This window comes from Malus sylvestris, chromosome 2 (assembly GCF_916048215.2).
Source record: "Malus sylvestris chromosome 2, drMalSylv7.2, whole genome shotgun sequence".
Taxonomy (NCBI): domain Eukaryota; kingdom Viridiplantae; phylum Streptophyta; class Magnoliopsida; order Rosales; family Rosaceae; genus Malus; species Malus sylvestris.
In genome coordinates, this window is record NC_062261.1 from 21150659 (window position 1) to 21172808 (window position 22150).

General features: G+C 39.2%; 2 protein-coding genes and 1 long non-coding RNA gene across 4 annotated transcripts; 1 reads left to right on the forward strand and 2 right to left on the reverse strand.

Annotated features, from left to right (window-relative positions):
* The first annotated feature begins 96 nt into the window (after positions 1-96).
* Positions 97-2895, forward strand: LOC126590374 (calmodulin-like protein 3). 2 transcript variants are annotated; one of them, XM_050255845.1, is made up of 6 exons: positions 98-602; positions 1295-1381; positions 1523-1633; positions 1726-1786; positions 2424-2548; positions 2687-2895. In XM_050255845.1, exons 1-6 carry the CDS (start codon positions 192-194, stop codon positions 2753-2755), a joined length of 864 nt encoding a protein of 287 aa, XP_050111802.1. In that variant the 5' UTR covers positions 98-191; the 3' UTR covers positions 2756-2895. The 2 variants fall into 2 exon arrangements, with proteins under 2 accessions (XP_050111806.1, XP_050111802.1); XM_050255849.1 differs by lacking the exon at positions 1295-1381 and having other exon boundaries at positions 97-602.
* Positions 2896-2946: 51 nt separating this feature from the next.
* LOC126590384 (vesicle-associated protein 1-2-like) lies at positions 2947-7035 on the reverse strand. The gene is made up of 8 exons (XM_050255856.1): positions 6796-7035; positions 6603-6673; positions 6406-6487; positions 6191-6306; positions 5892-6053; positions 5740-5790; positions 4897-4974; positions 2947-3380 (listed from the first exon to the last, which is right to left on the reverse strand). The coding sequence occupies exons 1-8, from the start codon at positions 6845-6847 to the stop codon at positions 3270-3272; spliced, it is 723 nt and encodes a 240-aa protein (XP_050111813.1). The 5' UTR covers positions 6848-7035; the 3' UTR covers positions 2947-3269.
* A 12427-nt stretch (positions 7036-19462) lies between these two features.
* LOC126590392 (uncharacterized) lies at positions 19463-21234 on the reverse strand. Its single transcript, XR_007612082.1, has 2 exons — positions 20588-21234; positions 19463-20408 (listed from the first exon to the last, which is right to left on the reverse strand). It is a non-coding gene; the product is annotated as an uncharacterized LOC126590392 (long non-coding RNA).
* Between the last annotated feature and the right edge of the window lie 916 nt (positions 21235-22150).

Genomic DNA, 22150 nt, shown 5'->3' on the forward strand with positions numbered 1-22150 from the left:
TTACTTTTAATAAAACAAAATAAATACCTAACATTGTTAAACTGTAAAACACGTGTCAAGTGGATAAATAGGAGACATGGAAAGGAGACATAATCATGGAGACAGCGGATCTGTGGCAGGCCATGGAGCCACACCGAATTTACTTTCCCTTCGAAAATTTGGCATACGATTAACAATCTCGCAGCTCAAAAATGCCGAAACGCCATCTCTCCTACTCAGACGTCGAAGAAACCTCCGAGAACTCCAGCGCAGAGTCGGAGGACGCGAGAAAACCCATCAATGGCGGGAAAAACCCAGCGGGAGCAGTGTCGGAGTACGAGAAGCAGAGGCTATCGAGAATTGCAGAGAACAGGGCGAGAATGGAGGCTCTGGGTCTGCCTAAAATCGCTTCTTCTTTAATGGGTTCGGGCCCGAATGCGAAGAAGAAGAAGGAGCAGAAGAAGGGGAAAGCCAAGGTCTTGGAGGACGACGAGGACTATAGGCCTGACGAAGACCACGAGGGACCCAGTTCGTCTGGTAGCCGAGAGGAAGAAGCCATGGAGGAGGACGATGACGATGATTTTGTGACAGTAAAAACAAAATCTGGTTCGCGGGGAAAAAAGGTTAGTTCTTTGTGTGCTATTATTTGATTTGATGAATTCGTATACTTTCTCTTTGTTTCTTTTTGTTATTTTCTTCCTGAAATCTCATAGCGTGGACTTGTAACTTAGAAGGCATTAAACTGATTGGAACTATGGTACATTAGGTTTTATTTTTTTGAGAAAAAAAAATCAAATATTGTAAAGGAGCATGCCAATTGCCAATTTTTGGTGTTATTTTCACCGAGTAAAGAGATTTATGTGAAGCTTATTAAACAATGGGCTAAGGGCTAGTTTGGTGTTGCTGTGCTTTTAAAAAAAGTTGCTTCTGCTGTGGTATGGGAATAATCAACTACAAAAAAATAGATACGTGTTCGGTAAAATGTGTTTCTAAAACTGCTGAGGATTGATCCCCTTGAAACCAGTTTAATTGGGCAGTGCAGCAGCATGGATTAGTGAGAATTGGATAATGCACATTAAGTAGGTTTAGATTGGGTGTCATTTCAGATGCTGCATGACGGTTTTAAGATAGTGATAGTTGATATAAAGTAAAGGGAACTTCACTGTATGATTTGAGCAAGATCGAACGTTCTAGACTGCTTTGTTTCCTCATCATGTTTTGTTCCGCATAGAAATCCATATGTGGTATTGCATGACTTCTACTAGTTGGCTGACTTCTTGAATTTTATCCTTGTTGATTCTCTATCCTGGTGAAGAATAAAAGTTCAAAATCTAAGAAGGTTCTTTCCCGAAGCACTTTGAGTAACGATGACTGCATCGATGATGATGAAGCATTGAAGCATGTATGTGATAGTATCTTCTTAAACGAATATCATTTCTGATTGCTAATTGCTAGGTTTAGAATAATTGGGTGGATCATTAACCAACTGATACGATACTAGTCCTAGGTGGTCATACCTACTATAATTATACTCTTTTTGCAGGCAATTTCTCTTTCATTACAAGGCTCTGATGTGAAAAATGCTGATGTTACGGGAAGAAAGGGAAACCCTCAGATACAGGAAGATACAGGAAGGAGGAAGAGGAAAAATTCGGTGTGATATCTTAAGCAGAGTTGTTTCACGTTTCTCCTATTGTTCCTTAGCTGACTGCCCATTTGTGGGTTTTCATTGTCTGTATTCCACAGTTTGCTAGTCGGCTCCAGATGACAGAGGATGAGTTGATTTTGCACTTCTTTCAGTTTGATGGTAAGTTATGTTATCTCTGTCTTGGAGGGATGGGCTAAGCTACGCTCATAGTGGATACATTTAACGAGAGACGATGAGTAGTTGCTCATCTTCCTTTTATCTTCTCTAACGATAAATGCCCTACATGAACACAATCTAACTGCATTAGTAAAACAATATCAACAGAAAAGCATTGAAGAACGTCGCGTATGAAGCTAATAGTAGGAAGAAACACTAAACAATATAGTACGAGTTTCTGGGTTTTGTCTAGTGATTGACTGATGTTCAGGTCCCGCAGCATGCTATATAGTTGTATGGCTGTAGTGCTCTTATGTGAAGAGTCTTATATCCATTTGCTTAAGTCTTGCTTCTGTTGAAATTCGACATAGTGAAAGCAAACTTTGTAACAACTTGCATTTGGATCAAGCGCACTTGGGATCTGACCACGGTGGAGTCTTTGTTTCGTGTTCTCTTATTTCCACTCTGAAACTTGTGGCACATTCTCTTTAGTTTATGTATCTTCCACTAACTGAAGTTTGTTGTTTAATATGTGATCTACTCAACTCGTATGGTTTCGAGTATGTACACTCAACTCTTACCAAGCCAAAATAGAATGCACAAAATGTCCTTGACCTTGGCCATTGCTCCTGGCGTGCAGAGAAATGTGATGGGGGAATCTCTATAGCAGATATACAAAGATTAGCAACTACCCATGATTTTATGTGGAATAAGGAGGAATTGGCGGACATGATTCACTGTTTTGATAGTGATGGCGATGGAAAGGTCGGTACCTGCTGCTCCCAACGTTCTTAGCAGAGTTTAACCAACTTTTGTTTCGTCCTTTTAACATCTTTGGTAATTTTAGCTATATTTATGTATTTGCCTGGGCTGATGAATGTTATCTTTTGCAATGTATCGCAGTTGAGTCTGGAGGAGTTTCGAAAGATTGTTGTTCGTTGCAACATGATCAAAGAGCCCGAGCAGTCTTGATGAGTTTATACCGATTCTACACCAAACAACGTGTTTTAATTTGCATAGAACTACAAGTTACATATTGTCTTTGAAGATTGAAAGCAGATGCGAGATGTTTGTTAAACTCCGGTCTATGATAAGAGCTTGTTATCAGTTCATTTTTCGTATTACACTACTGCAATTCATTCTACACATGTTTTCCGACCCCATTTACAATCAAAATGATTCGTAACATTATTCAACACAAGGATAAATTTTAAACAAGGTCGCGGCCACAGAATGAAAGCTTTTAACTTCCATGTCAATAACAAAACCAGTTTTAAGGTGTCAACACCTACTCATACAATGAGAAAATGCTCCCGTCTGATGGACACGCATTTCGCAGTGTTCTCTAGTGTCGATACAGATTGGTAATACGATATACAAAAGTTCCTTCTAATCAATCACACGTACAATTTCCGGATTTTTCCCTTCTTTTTTTTACATTTCATTGTCCAACAACGGGAGTGCCCGGGGAATGTGAGGTGCCCAGTCATGTCTTCTTCAGAATGTACCCCAAAATAATGCCAATCAAACCAACTAGAAGAACATAGATAAATGGAATGCCACCAGCACTCTTGTTGGCCCCGCGCCTCAAAACATCCTGCATATGATGATCATTTGGTTAGAATGGGATCCATATCGGTTAGCTACCATTAATTTGGCGTTAAAACTTCAGACAAACATTTTTTCGAGATTAAACATTGAAGCAACTAACAATATATCAAGGCACAAAGATAAAAGTGGAAGCATATATATCAAGGCACAAAGATAAAAGTGGAAGCATATTAAGGCACAATAAGGGAAATGTAATACATTAAAGACTTAAAAGAGGAGCACACAATTTAAAGTACTACAAAGCCATATTAATTTGGCGTTAAAACTTCCGATAAACATTTTTTCGAGAATAAACATTGAAGCAACTAACAATATATCAAGGCACAAAGATAAAAGTGGAAGCATATTAAGGCACAATAAGGGAAATGTAATACATTAAAGACTTAAAAGGGGAGCACACAATTTTAAGTACTACAAAGCCATTAAATACACTTCCAATTCAATCACATTCTTTTTCTTGTTAAACGTTAAAGACAAAGTTCAATAATCGCCTGGCAGAAAGGAAATCACTTTGGTTTTGTTAAAAACAGCAGATGTTTTTTGATTGGCAAAATGAACCTCTGTCTGACCTTAACCCGCCCCCGACAATTCACCTCACAAGGTCCAAATACGAAGTGAGCATATTGTGGGTGGAGGGAACTGCACTTAAGGTAAATTGCCTTTTTTTTTCACTTTTGTCAAGAAAATTCTTCTGGAAGATAAAATACACTGGTATCTATAAAAAACTTTAGTAAAATCTCATAAACATATTGACAACGTAAATTTCTTTTGACAATGTTCTCCTTTTCTCTTCTTTGAGAGAAATATCAAACCCAGAAAGCTAGCTTTTTCACTACATATAATATAGGCCATTTAGTACTACGGTCTAGTGGTATTCCTCTTCACTGGTAAGTAAAAGGTCTTAGGTTTGATTCTCGCCAAAGGCGAATTTGAATCACATTATTGCTAGCCCATTGTGAGGCTTAGCCCACTCCTCCACCCCCTTAGTGTAGATAATATCGTTTGTTAAAAAAAAAAACCAGAAAAAACTATATATAATACAGAAAGCATCAGCGATGCTGTTTTATTAGTATTAGCACAAGTCGACAATCTCGTTTCACTTACACCTAGATGCTCACGTCTACTGAGATTTGCAACACAGCTTTAACATTTACAACTTCGCAGTAATATGATGTACCATAAATGGTTGGTTCCGAGAATTATCAAATACTGACAAATAAGATTTGACAAAACAGCTATATGTTGTTAAATCTTTAAACACCTAGGGTTCATGCAATTTAAAATATCATTAAGAAGCTTTCTAGATTTTAATAAGCTTTCTGGATTGTAATTAGTACACTAACTACATATCACTATTAAGCTCAATTAGCTCAACTTAGTAGTTCTAGTGAGGATTAAAGTCTTGAAAACTTCTCATGATCTTTAGTTATTTTATAAAGGCATCAGGTTAACTACCATGTTCCAGTCAGACATTAAAACGACAGAAACAAAAAGTTCCTCACCAGTTCTTGTTGAAGCCTGTTATTTTGCTGAATGGCAGAAATTTTCTCCTCAGTCAGCCTCGCAATTAATGTCCTTGCCTGCAATTACAAAATTATATTAACTACTGTGTACCGCCAACATCAATATTTCTGCAACCCCACAAATTCATTCCAGGATAAGAAACATCGTTCACTGTTAAAAAGAAGTCTACAATGTTGATTAAAGGACAATGGAGATCCAAAAATGGTTATCAGCAGCAGTGACTCTAAATGAGAAACTTGAAAGGGGTAATCGAGTTGAAATAATGCTCAAGCTCACTATACCGTATAGTTAAAAGGGCATTCTCCAAAAGGGATTTTTTTTTTCAACCTACACAAATCCAAGACTTGCAAACTACTTGAGCCATCATAAATTCTGAAATTATGACTCCCTAACTCAGTTTCTTGTGGAAATGGAGGGATTCATAACTGAGGAATGGTAACTAAGAAATAGAGCTTTATGAACAATAGAATCTAATGGAAAAGTAGCCAAGGAAGTCTTAGGTGTCTCTCCGCTGCTATACCCTAAAATATCTGAAAACAACTTCATAAGATACAACTAATCCACCCACCCTCAGGTCTGCTAGGTCATTAAAATGCTTTGCTATGATGATCAAAGGTACATTCTGAAATCGGGAGTTCCATGAACCGTTCAAATTCTAGTGGATGCTAAACAAGAAAGGACACACACTTGTATGGCGTAGAAGTTTAAAAATGTTATGTTGTACTAGTAAAATAAACACATGCAAATCATGCAAAAACAACCAACATTAACTCAATGTTCAACACTCTATATACCACCTAGTTTAAAAATAAAAAGTATACCTCAGACGAGTTATCTTGATGCTCATGTTGCTCAGAGAAAGCTCTTGAAGCCTAAAACCAAAATTAATCATGAAATCGTAAATAATTTAATACAGTTAAAAGGCAAAAACAATTTGTTCTATTTCCATTTTGATCTATCAAGAAGTACTCACAGCTTTGAACTCAGAAGCTGCTGCACTCCCGTTGTCCACTGAAGCCCTGGGTGACGAACCTTCCTCTGAACCTTCGCGAACCGGCGATGGTGGCCGAGGCGGCGCAACATAGAGAACCCTCAATTTACACTCTTCAACATTATGCCCCGATTCCTTATTGAACTGAAATTCAACAAACACGAAACCCCAGTTGCGCAAACACAAGTTTTACATTTAGACAAGTGAATTGCATAAATATTTAGCAAAGTAACCTCCAAAACTCATACACAAGGCGACATAAAATCATAACATCTAATTACCATCTCTGCGGTGATGTCCTTTGTGGTAGTCCCGGGGCTGGCAACGACACTCTGAAGAAGGAACTTGTCCTTGCATTGCATATCCGAAGGTGCCTCCTTTTGCGCTTGCATTGTCACTAAACCCACATACAAATTTAACATGTCAACACATCGGGATACTGTAATTACACAAATAATTAGCAATTAAGCAAGATAATATAGTGTGGGAGGTATACCTATAACATCAGAAGTGGACCTTGGCAAAACAACCCCAGTGTTTGGTCTAACACAATACTTTTTGGGATTTGTTGTTTTTACCTAAAACACCACAAAATTACACCAAAATCAAGATTGCAAATCTCTAACAGTCAAAATTGAGCAAACCCAGAAATTAACTTCTCTGGTGAAAAGTTAAAAAGGGTGAAAATTTAACCTTGAAAGCCACATAGTCATTGGTTTTGTTGGAGAGTTGCAGAGAGCAAGAGATCTGCTTCCTCAATTCAACTAATTTCGTTCGAATCAAAAGAATTAAATCCAAAAAGTGAAAGTAAAGTAATCAGAAACAGTAAAAATAAAAAACGCGGATCTGCAAGTAAAGGAGAAGCAGTTTAAGAGAGAGAGCGTACAGGGGAACTGGAGCTCTTGGGGTTCGATCCTGAGAAGCTCGCCGGTGCTCATATCGGAAGCGATCGGAGAAGAGAGAGGAGATGGTGGTTTTGCGGCGGAGATGAGCGGTTTCCCGGTGGCGGGGAGTGGTCGAGAAAGGGAGAGATTCGAATGATTTTGAGAGTGGTTTCCGAGAGAGATGGGAAGAGACAACGTGGGACTCTGTTGGGTTGTCCTCTCTTTTGGGTTTTTTTTTTCAGTGATACTCTGATATTACGTGTTATTTTTTAATTAAATTAGCGGTTGTTATCTAAATCTAAATTACAGATATTAAAAAAAATTAATGAAATTATTATTATACCTTTTTTTTTAACCAATATACTCTTTTCTACTTTTTTTTTTTTTTTTTTTTATTTATAAGTACATCGACATTTGTACACTAGGAAGATGGACAGTTCAGTTAAGCCACACAATGAACAACCTAATTTGGTATCGAATTCGCCATCCATGAGATTTGAACCTAAGACCTCTTACTTCTAAGCGAAGAGGAATATTATTAGAATGCAGTACTGAGTGACTATATTCTTTTATACTTAACTGAAAGAAAATGTTAGAAAAGAAAAAAAATGTGTTGCAGTCCTATTAGATTAGGAATGTAATTGTGTAAATCTGATCATATATGGGATATCCTTATGGGATTCTACCATATCTCTTAAACTAGATATTATCCTATTAGAGTTGTAATCCTATTAAAGTAAGAAATTTACCTTCCCTACTACTATAAATAAAGGCATTATGGGGTGAGATAATACATACCTCATAATTACACATCTCTTTTTCTCTCTACTGTTGCCGCACATCTATCTCTCTGTCCTTATTATACCTCAGTAAATTAGGCCTATAACATGTTATTAGCACGCTCTTGACGCTGTGCTAAAGAGAGTTTGATCTTCAACCAGGGAAGTATTACGTTTTAATCATTTTTTTATGATTAATTTATTGACACACCCCAACCTGGGAAGGTTGAAGCATGCTGGCCATCACCGTGAGGTGACGTAACCATAAGGGTAAGATGAGACAACACTTCAGTTGTAAGAAACTTTAATCATTTGCAATAATCCAACCTAAATTAACTTTCCTCAGTCGTAAGTGAGGAGAGACACTGTAGCCAAAAAGATCGCCAGCAATTTGTTGATAAATTGACAAGATCAAGATATCATAGTTTTGCAATACCTTGCAAAAATTTTAAGAACTCGCGAGAAATGTGAATACGTATGTACTCGCAGGTGCGTGGGCGCGCGTGGTCCTCTATGTGTCCTCAGCACGTGCAATGCATGGTTGCCTATGCAGCCACTTGTGGCGGTGCGTCTAGCCTCCGATTGACCTTCTGTCAATTTGTGTAGGTTTGTGACATCGAGTAGATCGATTTCATGTATTCAAACCCTATGTTTGAGCAATCTACGGAGGTTTTATTTAAGTTTCCGTGTATGTGTTATTAAACTAAGTTAATAAGTAATTTCACATATAGGGGAAACCTATCCCGAGGACATACGAGGTCAAGCAAGGCTAGGAGGCTTCGTTTCGACTGCATATCTGGGAGTGGGTAGTTTATTTTATACCTATACATATTGATAGTTTCCCTAAATGCGTAGTTACTTCACTTTTACGCTTATATTGCCAAGTATTCGTTATTGTGATATTAATTGTGATAAATGCTGTTATATGGTTGTGATATTACTGTCATGATATTCATATATATATATATATATATATATATATATATATATGTACATGCTTATCTTGCTGCACTGGTGTTAGTACTCGCCCCAGGGCCAGGGCCATCACATCGCACTGTTCGCTCGTCTTGGATCCAAGTTAGGTGCTAGTCCTGTCGGGCATATTGCATTAGGCAATCTGACTTGTATGTGACGTGCTTCTGCACCAGTATTCACATGATCGTAGTATTATAGCGTATTGATTACACCCAGTCCTGTTCGTGTCAGAAATTATCCGTTGATACCAAACTAACACACCCGGACCTGGAAAGTCTCACTTGGTCTCCGAATCGAGTTATGCTGGCCGACACCTGGACGGTGATAAAGTCATAAAGTGTAGTGTAGTGGAAAAATAATGTGAATAAATTTAAACCTAAAAGTGCCTAAACAAAGGAGTGTGCAGGTGATGCGAAAATTAACTTAACACATAAATTAAACCCTCTTTTGACAATTGTAGTATATGTATAAGTAGGGATTATTCTGGACCGGGGATTAGGATGGCTTGCTAATAACCTCTAAAATGACTCAAAAACATAAAACTAAACTTAAAAACACTTAACAAGACTCTCAAGACTTAAAGCAAACTTAAAATACTCAAAACAGCTTAAAACAACCAAATAAACTTAAACTAGACAATAGGAATGACTTTGGACGAAAATTGACTTTTACTTGAATTAAAACACTTAAAAACACAAACTAAAACAGATTCTAAATAATTAGACACACTAAAGTAAAGGGGGATTGAGTTTTGGACGAATTTAAAATAAAAACAAGTAACTAAAACTTAAGACAGATTTTGGACGAATTTGGTTGAATTAGATGGATGATAAGCTAGCTAGAGGCTTTTTCTCCACACATGACATGTATGCAAAACAACTCGATTTCCAGTTACTACTTCATTGAATTATGAACAACAATGCCCCAAATTAACCGTGACATCACTAGTTAACCCTCAGATTTTCCTTGTTTTATTGGATTTGATGACATCATTCGACAACCCAAAACATTCTTCAAAAGTTCCCTACATGACATCATAATAGAGATACAATCAAAGATCATTACGTTTAATGAAAATCATAAGCATTGACAAAGCATTAGCAACTATGACATCATGTCACTCATGCTAGAATTAAACTTAACGCGATCGTTTATAAGCGACCTCCACTACTTATGAATATAAGTTTGTAACGATTATGTGAAACTTTCTTATATTCTAGCATCGGATTTATGCATGCCAATTAAGTGTTGACCCTTAATCAACAAATACAAATAAGTTATCAATCAAATAGTTAAACCAATTGCATTCACGATTCAAGAGTTCATAACTGGAATTTATCAATTCAAATTGCACACATAATCATGGCTTTGAAATCACCCCTAGCCAAGAGGGGTTTAGCCACTCATGTTCATAACAAAACGAAAGAAAATGGATTTAAACATTGGAAACAAAAGAAAGAAAACACCTAAACGCTCCAACGATCCAAGATGAACAGCAAGCACGTCCAAGCACTTTCCTTCCCTTCCTTTGCTACGGCACAAGGTGTTGGTGAGTGTTTGAAGGTTTGTTTGTATGGAGGAATGGATGTGAAGATGAATGGATGTGTTTGGATGAAGGTTGTGTTGAAATGGTGGTGAATGCTCTCACAAAATCTGAACTCCCATGGCTGCACACACACACTCCTTTTATAGAGGTAATGCACGGCATTTGGAGGGAAAATGGAGTGGTGTGCAGCAATGAGTGCATGAAGTGGTGCTGAAATGATTCAAAGGTGAAAGTGAAGTGATGATGCAAAGCATGAACGGTAAAATGGAGTGATGAAGCAAAGCATGGTGTAATACCCTAAAATTTTTAAATATATGAATATGTGGAGAAAATCGAAAATAAATCGATTTATGATGATGAAGAATTAAATCGTGAATATTATTGAGTTTTTATATGATTTTTCAAGAATTTATAATAGTTTGTGTAAGTTTAGTTTTAAATTAAACTAGTGACGAGGTTTAAAGTTTGGAATTAATTAAAATACGTAGACCTTTTGAGGTCAAAATTTATATTTTTGAATAGAGCTCAACCTCACGAACGCATAGGCGCAAACCGTTCGTGAAACGAAGTTAGAACAAAGAAGTTATTAACGTTTAAAGTCGGAGATAAAATTGTAAATTTACCATTACTAGAATGCTCCAGATTTTTGGAGCCAAATCTGGAAGGCCACGTGTGTGGCCCAGATTAAAAGTAAGAAAAGTTAGGCAGTCTAACAAGACGTTAAATGCAACCATAAAATATGTGAAGTTAAATTAATTCAAGAATAAAGGTTACATAATGGAAATTGGTCCCTACAGAGAAATGGTACTAAATTGGAATTTAATTTGGATGTTTTGGAAAAATGAATAATGCTTATAAATTGCTTGTGGGATGAAGGATTTGAATTGGAGTTGTTAGCTAAGGATAATAAACTAAATAAGATTTTTATTTTGGGCCCATTACTAATATTATTATTTCTTGAAATAAAATAAATATTTCGGGACCGGGGCGTTACAAATGGTATCAGAGCAAATGATCATACTTTCCTTTATGAGATATTGTTGAGTTGTGGATGTGAATGGTGGATCTCGTTGATATTGCATTATATCCTAAATTCTATGAAACATGAGGAACCTATGTGGAAATTATGCGTTGTAAATCGTCATGAAATGAATTAAATGGGAATAGAAATTTTTGAAATGTCACATTTCTTGTAATAGCCTTAATGTTGGGTATTCGATTAAGGTTTTGGGTTAACCTTTATTTAGGGTCAAATTTATATTAAGCATTATGGTATAGGAAACACATATATGATTGCATTGTGCTTGTGAAGACAATTTCATGATGAATATGAGATAGTGATAGTAGAAATTATTATTTGCATTGATATCACATTAGCCTTTAAATTCTTTGAACTTTTGTGGAATGTATATGTTGTGATGCTTTAAATTGAATTGAATGGGAGTAGGAAAATTTTAAAATATCGCGTTTATGTTATAGCTTTGAAGATGAGCATTTGATTAAGTTTTGGTTTAACCTAGAATTGAATTGATTTTATTTATGCATTATGAAAATGTGAAATGCTAAAATGATGGTGGAATGGTGACAAGTAGATGGAAGAATTGCATTATACTTGTGCCAGTAGAAGAAAAGAGCTATGGATATGTGATTGGGCCGAAAAGAGCCGTGGATATGTGATTGGGCCGAAAGGAGCCCGTGGACATGTGATTGGGCGAAAAAGGCCCGTAGATGTGAAATTTGGGCACAATGACCCGTAAATGTGAAATTGGGCGAGAAGGGCCGTGGATGTAAAAAAAAAAAAAAAAAAAAAAAAGGGAAAGTGGTGTATATTGGCCAGGTATAATACAATATTTTCCGCCTACTAGTCACTTATGGAGGTAAAAGAAAATGGTGGTGAAATAATTGTTTTGATAATGATAAGAATAGCTTGAAATTTCAAAAAAATCTGATGGCCATGAAAAATTTTGGTTGGGCATTTCAATATTTATGGAAGAGATTGTGATTTATTGAATGGGAAATGAAATTATAAACTATGGTTATGGTTTGCCTAATATAATTAGAATGGTGGTAGGTAAGAATGAAACTATGGAATGAAATTATGAGCTTGTTTAATATCAACGAATTTTTAGTGGTGTGAGATGTGAAATTTTTTATTTATGAAAGGAATGAATGGGGAAGTATAATTCTAAATTTGATTGCTGAGTTGCTATGGTTATAAGTTAACATTGTTGAAATTGATGTTGCACACCAAATTGTTGAAGCGTATATATATTCGCATGGTTATGAAATTATTAATTTGATTGGCCGTTAGAGTAGAAACATGTAAAATTCTTTCCTTTGGTTGATGAAATGTCGATAGTACACTGGACATGTAGCTCACTAATTTATTCAAGCTGTGGTTAGAATTTGGTTGAAATTGTTGATATTTGGTTTGTCAATTATAAAGACTTGGCTTGAAATTCTACTAGGTTACTAGTGGATGATTTGGAACTTCAGTATTTAATTGGTCGAGAATAGTTATGGCTGAAAATTTATAATATTTATGCTGCCAATATTGGGTATTTTCTGATGTTGGTATCGTCAGTGATGGTGGCAAAAAAAAAAAAAAGAAAAAAAAAAGGGAGAGATTGTGGCACATGGCTGTGTATGGCCAATGAAGGTCATGAGACATTTTGGCTTAATGTGGATAATTATTTAACCAATGGGTATGGTTAGAATTGTTGATACTCAATTTGACAAAGAATGTGTTAGGGATATGAGAATGAGAGAAATAATCACGATTATCATTCGTTGTTTTGCTTATTTTGAACTTGAATAAAATCGTAGGTGGAGGTTATAATTTTATTTACCCTAAAAGAAATGGTGGAAATACTGCTAGTTCCTTATCGTGACTTGACGATTGAAATCTCGGGGATGAGATTTATTTTAACGGGGGGTGAATGTAATACCCTGAAAATTTTAAATATATGAATATGTGGAGAAAATCGAAAATAAATCAATTTATGATGATGAAGAATTAAATCGTGAATATTATTGAGCTTTTATATGATTTTTCAAGAATTTATAATAGTTTGTGTAAGTTTAGTTTTAAATTAAACTAGTGACGAGGTTTAAAGTTTGGACCTTAATTAATTAAAATACGTAGACCTTTTGAGGTCAAAATTTATATTTTTGAATAGAGCTCGACCTCACGAATGCGTAGGCGCAAACCGTTCGTGAAACGGAGTTAGAACGAAAAAGTTATTAACGTTTAAAGTCGGGGATAAAATTGTAAATTTACCATTACTAGAATGCTCCAGATTTTTGGAGCCAAATCTGGAAGGCCACGTGTGTGGCCCAGATTAAAAGTAAGAAAAGTTAGGTAGTCTAACAAGACGTTAAATGCAGCCATAAAATATGTGAAGTTAAATTAATTCAAGAATAAAGGTTACATAATGGAAATTGGTCCCTACAAAGAAATGGTACTAAATTGGAATTTAATTTGGATGTTTTGGAAAAATGAATAATGCTTATAAATTGCTTGTGGGATGAAGGATTTGAATTGGAGTTGTTAGCTAAGGATAATAAACTAAATAAGATTTTTATTTTGGGCCCATTACTAATATTATTATTTCTTGAAATAAAATAAATATTTCGGGACCGGGGTGTTACACATGGGGGGTAAAATGGAGTGAGGATGCAAAGCATGAGGGGTAAAATGGAGTGATGGTGCAGCAATGAGTGCAAGTAGGGGACATGAATGATTGTCACATGGTAGAGAAAGGAAAGGGAGGTGGAATGGTACAAAAATGAGTCAACGGTGAAGCAAGTGTCATGATGCACGACATGGGAATCTAAAGGGAGTGCTATGATGCATTAATGAGTGCAATGATTCAATGTAATGGTGCTTGAAATCAGATATGATGGAGGGAACAATGAATGTTGCAACAATGAGTGCATGGAATGGACAAGGAATGTTGTGCACAACTAGGGAAAGGAAAAGTGAAGGAGTGGTGCATCAATGAGTGGAGGTTAAAGTGATGAAATGATGCATGAAATCTGAAATGATGGAGGGAACAAGGAATGGTGTAGCAATTGAGTGCAAGGAGGGAACATGGATGATGATGCACGGCATGGAAGGTGAATGGTGGAGTGACACCCTTTTGTGGCTGAGATTAAGGCTTCTAGAATCCTTATTTAGTGTCCTAATATCTTTGGGAACCCTCCTTACGGTTGGAACTTAGTTGGATTAGGATTAAGAAAGGTTAAATTAAGATAAGGTAATCTTGACTCATGTTTCTTCTTTGGTTGCTGAGCTCTTTGTCCTCTTTACATTAATTCTTCTTTCTCTTTAACACATTCCTAGCTTCTTTAGTCTTCCAATTTCGTCCATCCACCTTGCTCCATGCATGTGCTATCCATTCCAAGCCCAAAACTGCTCCAAAATGCACCAAAATGCACTTTCTTGCCACCTTTGTTATTAGGACCTACAAACACACGAAAATAGTTTAAAATACATAATTGACAAAGAAATAACAACATAAATGCACAAGAACAAGCTAACTAAGTCGCATAAATATGCTCCTATCAAATTCCCCCACACTTAGCTTTTGCTAGTCCTCGAGCAAAACAAAACAAACGAAACAAACAAAACATAACCTAGACCTTCCAACATTTGCCTCAGGGATTTTTAATGAAACATGACAAGCCAAAGATCACCACTCACATAGATTTAAGCAATCCTTACCCTCGAGCATACTTAATCATAGTCACCATTCACTAGCTCACATTTAATCAATTCATTTTGAATGTAGTAACATACCTTAGAGAATTTCCTCAATTCCTTACTAGATACACTCTTATTTTCACACAAGAATTTCTGAATACACTCCCTATACTAGGTATATGTGAGAAGATTGATGTAAACTGTAGACATCGAAATTTCGGTAAATAAATGTTGACCGATAAATCAAAGTGTCAACGCTCATGTATTACATAAATTTTACACGTAGCGTGTGACTAAACGAAAATTGAAATGAGTTGGAAAAGTCATCAAATAGGACACGTGTCAACACCTGGCAGAAACGACTTATTTCATCTGGGATATTATATTCAAAATTAGGCATTGGAAAATTCTATAAATACAAGCCCATTTCATTCATTTGGGGGGGAACCAAAAATCATTAGGCAAAACTCTTGAAGCTCTGAAGCTCTGAAACTCCGAAGCTCTCAAGCATCCAGGTTCCCGAAGAATCAAGAAAGCGTTCTTCGTTCATCGTTCATCCTAAGATCAAGCCCCAATGGCCCTTTGGATCAACAATCATCCACCAATTCAAGATCAAGCCCCGACGGCCCTTGAAGAAAGTGTTCTTCGTTCTTCGTTCTTCGTTCATTGTTCTTCCAAGATCAAGCCCCAACGACCCTTGGATCAACCATCCACCAATTCAAGATCAAGCCCCGACGGCCCTTGAAGAAAGCACCATCGTTCATCATCCGTTCATCCAAGATCAAGCCCCAACGGCCCTTTGGATCAACAACGTCGACAAATCCACACATCCAACCGTTCTTCAAGATCAAGCCCAAAAGCCCTTGAAGATCCGTTCATCACTGTTCTTCAAGATCAAGCCCAAAAGCCCTTGGAGATCCGTTCATCACTGTTCTTCAAAGATCAAGCCTAAATGCCCCTTTGAAGATCCGCTCAAATCCACCTTCAAGATCAAGTCCACGGCCCTTGAAGAACGTTCATCCTTAGATCAAGCCCAACGGCCCTTTGGATCAATCATACATCCACAAATACACACTTTACGGAGATCGAATCAGAGGATCAAAATAGAGAGAGATTGTAACCCAAAATCATCAAAAATACAAATATTTGTTTGTGCACGTTATTCTTGTCTCTTTCGTTTTAGGAATTTTCCGTGTTCACAAATTGGCACGCCCAGTGGGACCTCTCTACTTCTCATCTCTTCCTCCGTTCAAGGAATATAAGCACACTTCCAAAATCAATGACGTCAAGGAAGGCTCAAGCTGTTCCCATAACCGGCGCAAAAAACAAAGGCGCCCTCGTCGCAAGTGGTGTCACGTTGGGTGTCACGACTCGAAGCAAAGCAAAAGCTACTTCTGCCACCTCTTTCACCTCTGCATCAACTCTGCCAGGGGAACGAGAGTACCATAGGCATGAGCCTGTGATCACTTTAGCCTCACTAAGGGCACCAAGGGGGGAAAGACCAAGGGAATACTCCGAATCCATGCTCTCCGATGATGATTCAAGCGGCAGTTCAGCCATGCAAGTCATGACCGCTGGAGCAACTTCAGTCGAGGAACAGCTTGCTCAAATGAATGAAGCAATCGCAAGACTAACTCGAACTGTGGAAGAAAAAGACTTGCAAATCGCGGCATTAGTCAACCGACTGGAGGCGCAGGACAGTGAGAAACCCGACCCAGAGGATGATCCACTAAAGGGAGGAGCTGGCGGAGACGAAGAACCCCCGGTGAAGAAAATCGATGGGAAGCCGGAGCCGGACCAAGCAGCGGCACTCATGGGATCTCTTTCTATCCAGCAACTGCAGGAGATGATCACCAACACCATCAAGGCACAGTACGAAGGGAGCTCAAATACCTCCGGGTTGTACTCAAAGCCGTATTCAAAGAAGATCGACGCCTTAAGGATGCCGAGGGGTTATCAACCACCAAAGTTCATGCAATTTGATGGAAAGGGAAACCCAAAACAGCACGTTGCCCACTTCATTGAAACCTGCAACAACGCAGGAACCGAAGGGGATTACCTCGCCAAGCAGTTTGTGCGCTCGCTGAAAGGAAACGCCTTTGAGTGGTACATGGATCTGGAGCCTGAGTCCATCAACAGTTGGGAGCAATTAGAGCGGGAATTCCTCAACCGCTTCTATAGTACCCGCCGCACTGTGAGCATGCTAGAGCTAACGAGCACAAAGCAGTGGAAGGACGAGCCAGTCATTGACTACATCAACAGATGGCGCACTCTAAGCCTCGACTGTAAAGACAGGCTCTCGGAAACCTCTTCAATCGAGATGTGTATCCAAGGCATGCAATGGGGTTTGCAATACATCCTTCAAGGCATTAAACCACGGACCTTCGAGGAATTGGCCACTCGCGCCCATGACATGGAGTTGAGCATCGCCCATCATGGGAAGAAGGAACCGATCGCCGACTACAAGAACGACAAAGTTCTTGGGCCAAATGTGGAGAAAGCTACGTGGAAATCCACCAAAGAAGCAATGACAGTCAACACAGCTCCCGTCAAAATCCCTACACGAGGCAAGGCGATTCAAGCCGAAGGCTTTCGTGATCAAGAGATGCGTAGACGCACTTTGAAGGAGCTTGAGGAGAAAACTTATCCATTCCCCGACTCTGATGTGGTTGCCATGTTAGAAGACCTGTTGGACAAGAAAGTGATCAATTTGCCTGAATGCAGACGGCCGGAAGAAATAAATCGTACCGACAACCCAAGATACTGTAAATTCCACCGCTTCATCAGTCATCCAACGGAAAAGTGCTTCGTACTGAAAGATCTCATCCTGAAGCTAGCACAACAAGGGGAAATCGAGCTTGACCTCGAAGACACGCCTGCGGCACACACTACTACTATCGTGTTTGAATCACTCGATCCTGTGCATCTCCGAAGCATGCATGACCATTCCCGTAAATGTTCAAGTCACATGGCACCTCCTACACAACCATCACCGGGGGCAAGCAACCAAGATGCATCTACTGGTGATAAGAAAGGGTGGACATCGGTGACCTACAAAAAAACGAGGAAGCCAAGACCACAAGCCATAAGGCCAAAAGATGAGCTTAAACCCGCCCTTCGAACTTCAGTCTTCGAAAGGCTGAATTATTCAAAACCTAGAATTGCAGCACTTGATCGCATCAGTGGTCGAGACCAAACTTCCGTCTTCAAAAGGCTTGAGACGCCAACACCGCAAAGATCAGTCTTTGAAAGGTTATCAAAACCCAAGAAACAAAGCGGCACAGCTAGATCTCCTCCGCAACGGTCGGCTTTGGACAGACTTGAAGAAACTAAGAAGCCGTCTAGAAACAGGAAGACAACGCCAAAGGGAGAGAAGCTCGACAGTCTAGCAGGAAAAGACGATGTTCAAAGCTTGATTCCTTCAAGGATGAAGCGCCAAGCAACTTTGGAAGTCGACACAAAAGGACCACCGAAGGTAAGGAGGCGCACCATCATCTACACCGGCCAATCTTCACGGCAACAAACCCAAGAGGACCACACTGAAGAGAAGGCCCAAGAAGACAAAGAAGACGAAATCCTGGAAAAAGACGTCACTTCCGGCTCTGTCAACTCAAAATTTTCACCTTAATCGCTGGGGGCATGCTCCAAAAACATGCCAGTCAAGCCGAGTGAAGTTGAAGGATGGACTTATGTCACTCCGAAGAAATTGCACAAGAAGCATATGTCTTCTCCACAAGCTCACCAATGGGAAAGGGGGCAAAACAGCTCATGTTCACCTCCAGAACAGTGTGAAAGTGTTGGAGATAATGAAACTTTGACACGAAGATCATCCATCCCCATCACGATGCGTGACATCTTCCCAGAAGACTTCTTCAACTACTCAGTCAAGGCTCCTTGCTACGAAGATTGCGAGGAACGACTCTCTCAGATCGCTTGACGAACGATGCTCCTTGTTCGCATGAGCCTAAACTGCACGAACCAAAGCTCCTCGTCTGCACGAGCATAAAAGGCGACACCAAAGCTCCTTGTCTGTAAAAGCCTAAACTGCAAGACACAAGGCTCCTCGCCTACATGAGCCTAAAACTGCATGGCACAACGCTTCTGATCCGCACGAGCATAAAAGGCGACATCAACGCTCCTGGTCTGCACGAGCATAAAAGGTAACACCAACGCTCCTTACCTGCACGAGTTGAAACAGCAAACGGCACCAAAAGAAAATACCAAAAAAAAAATGTATGTATTTGAACTACGTTACGACTTGATCTCTTCTTTGGAGGGGTACGTAGGCAGCTCGAATGTTCAATTTTTCGAGTTCAGTCACATCAAAATATAAATAAATGTTTTATTAAAGAAAGTCAATTTTATTTTAAAAAAAAAATGATGAATACATATGTTTATGTATTTACAAAAAAAAAAAAAAAAAAAAAAAAAAAAAAGTTTATACAATATATATATGTATATATGTATACATATATATAATCTGCAATTGCTTCGGCCCAGCACGGTTCACACCATCAACAAGGCCACCAAATGTTGGGCCCAACTTATGTGGCCCAGTTCTTCACATCCGGCTTGTCTTCTTCCCCTACGCCTCTCCAAAATGCGGAATCTGCTTACAGAGTGTGAAAAGCGGTCAGGGCACCGCCATTTTTACAGCGGAGTGCTCCCATTCCTTCCACTTCGCCTGCATCTCCGCCCACGTCAAGAAGAACAGCCTCCTCCTGTGCCCCGTCTGCAGTACCGCCTGGAAGGAGCTGCCGTTAATCTCCGTCCAGATCTCCACAGAAAACCCAAAACTGAACCAACTCACTCTCTCTAGAAATTCGATTCTCCTTCTCCATAGCTCTCTGCAAGTGCAATGCAAAACCAATTCAAGCTTAAGCTCTCAAATATTTTTTTGATCCGCATCCGGCTCCTGCAAGACTCGAAACTTATCAGACGAGATCGAGAAAGCCGCTCCGGAGATTCGTCAGGTCGAGAGTACTCTGGTTCGAAGAATTGCAGAGCAGATCCAATTGAGGGAAGAAATTATGGAGGAGTTCACAGATACTGGTATTGATACGAACAGTCGGGTTTCTACCGGACCCTCGAACCCGATTCCCTATCCATCCTCTCATCATCAAAATCCTCATCGTCTTCGTCAATCTCTTTCTCTGCCGGATCCGAACTCGAGCCCGTTTGGCATAATCGTCTACAGCTCCACGCCCGACTCGAACACCAAGTCGGACCCGCCATTTTCTTCCTCTCTGTCTTCGAATCTCGCGACCAGGCTGCCAAACCGGACCGAGAAAATACACCTGGCTTTTTCCAGAAGTATGAGCTTGCCTTTGACCATGGCGGACTCCGGGTTCTCACCAAGTCAAAGGGAATGCAGAAGGAAGGAAAACCGAGACTTCTAGTTCAAGTAGCAGCAGTGGAAGTAGCAGCGGAAGTGAGAGCAGCAGTAGCGGAAATGGTGGTGGTAATAATGCGGGCAGCGATAACGATTCAGTCAACCCCATCTGAGACATCGAGCAACTATAATCTTTCGGGCAAGTTTGTCGAAGGCAGTCAACAGTCCCAAGATGTTTACGCAGAGTTTGATGAGGATGATGGGAATTCATGGACTCACTTTGTACCACCTTAAGAGCCACCGCCAGCCCGACTAACTCCTCATTTTCCAAAGCCTCGGCAGCCTCAGGTTCGACAGCAGCAACGGGACTCCATGAGCCATGCTTCCTGGGGCATCATCTCCTCCATCGAGCAGGAAAGCTGCAACGACGACCACCGCTTCCTTGATCCACAACTACCGATCCAAAGATCGAGACCGAGCTCTCCAACATCTGTGACGCCAGTCTCCTTCGTCCTCACTCCACCCAAACCCCAACTGTTACACATGGTGCGCACACCCAGAGCAAGTGGACCTCCAAGCCAGTCACATCATCGTCGATCAACTTCCGGAGCTTAGAATTCAGACTTTTCAGGGGAAAGAAGCACCGGAATCGAACAATTAGGGCTTTCAGCTTCGAAACTGTCCAGGATTGCGATCGCCGCCGAGGTTCGACGGAGGACTCGATCTCAGTGGATTGCAGACTCAAGTGAGGCACTTTGGGCAAAAGAAAGGTACTTCTAAAGAAGTCTTCAGAACCTCCATCCGCAGCAGTGAGCAAAGGACAACCACGTCACTCTCTCTCCCACAGCGCCATGAGCAGCTTCACCTCCTGGAATCTGCTTGCAAGCTTGCCGTCGCAAAAAAAAAAAGCAGGCTGACTTCCTCTACGACCAGACAGCTTCTATCCCCCTTGCCGTGCTCCATCTCCTTCGTCTTTAGTTCACCCACGGTAACATCAAGACCACCCAACAGCCGCGCCACCTTCCTCCACACCTACCTCCTCCGGGCCCCTCCTCCTTCGTCATCTCTCGAGCTGGGACTGGGTTTTCACCCACAAACCCAGGCTTGCATAGCACCGTATATAAAGAAAAAAAAAATATAATAATAATAATAAAATAATATCTATGTATATATATCATGGTGCGGTGTGAGTATAAGGGCCATCATTTCATTAGTGATGGTGGGTGTAAGCACCACGAAAGGAACAGAAAGAAAAGGAAAAAGCAAAGGTGGTGCTTCAGGCACCATGTGCAAAGAAAATTAAAAAAAAAAAATATATATATATATATACATATATATAATAAATAAATAAATTTAAAAAAAAAAAAAAAAAAAAAAAAGACCATGTGCAGAAAAAGAAAGAAAAAAAAAAAATATATATATATATATATATATATATATATATATATATATATATATATATATATATAAAGAAGTAAGTGAATCCTTGGTGGCTAGCACCATGCAAAAAAAAAAAGAAGGGGAAAAGGTTTTGGAATGGTGAATCAGTCCATGTGAAAAAATTAACATGTATGTATGTGTGTGTGTACATAATATATATGATTACACCAAAAAAAAAAAAAAAAAAAAAAAAAAAAAAAAAAAAAAAAAAAAAAAAACAAAACAAATGCATCGAGAGAAATAAAGTCCTTTTTATTTATTTTTCTGAAAATTTTACATAATCTTGCATTATACATACCTTAAAAAAAAAAAAAAAAAAATCAAATAAAATCAAATCAATTTTACAAGAGGGGATCTTCAAGGACGATCAGGTGGCGCCTCATCACTCGGCGGAACCTCAGGAGGAGGAGGCACCAAAGGTTGATCATTTGGAGCTTCATTACGCGGTACAGCCCCAGAAGACGAAGGCAAATGTTGCTGGAACAAACCCACAAACCTCTGATGATCAAGTAAAATCTGACCATCAGATTCCTGCATCTGGTCAATCTTCCTCTTCATGTTTGTCGCATAGCTATGTGCG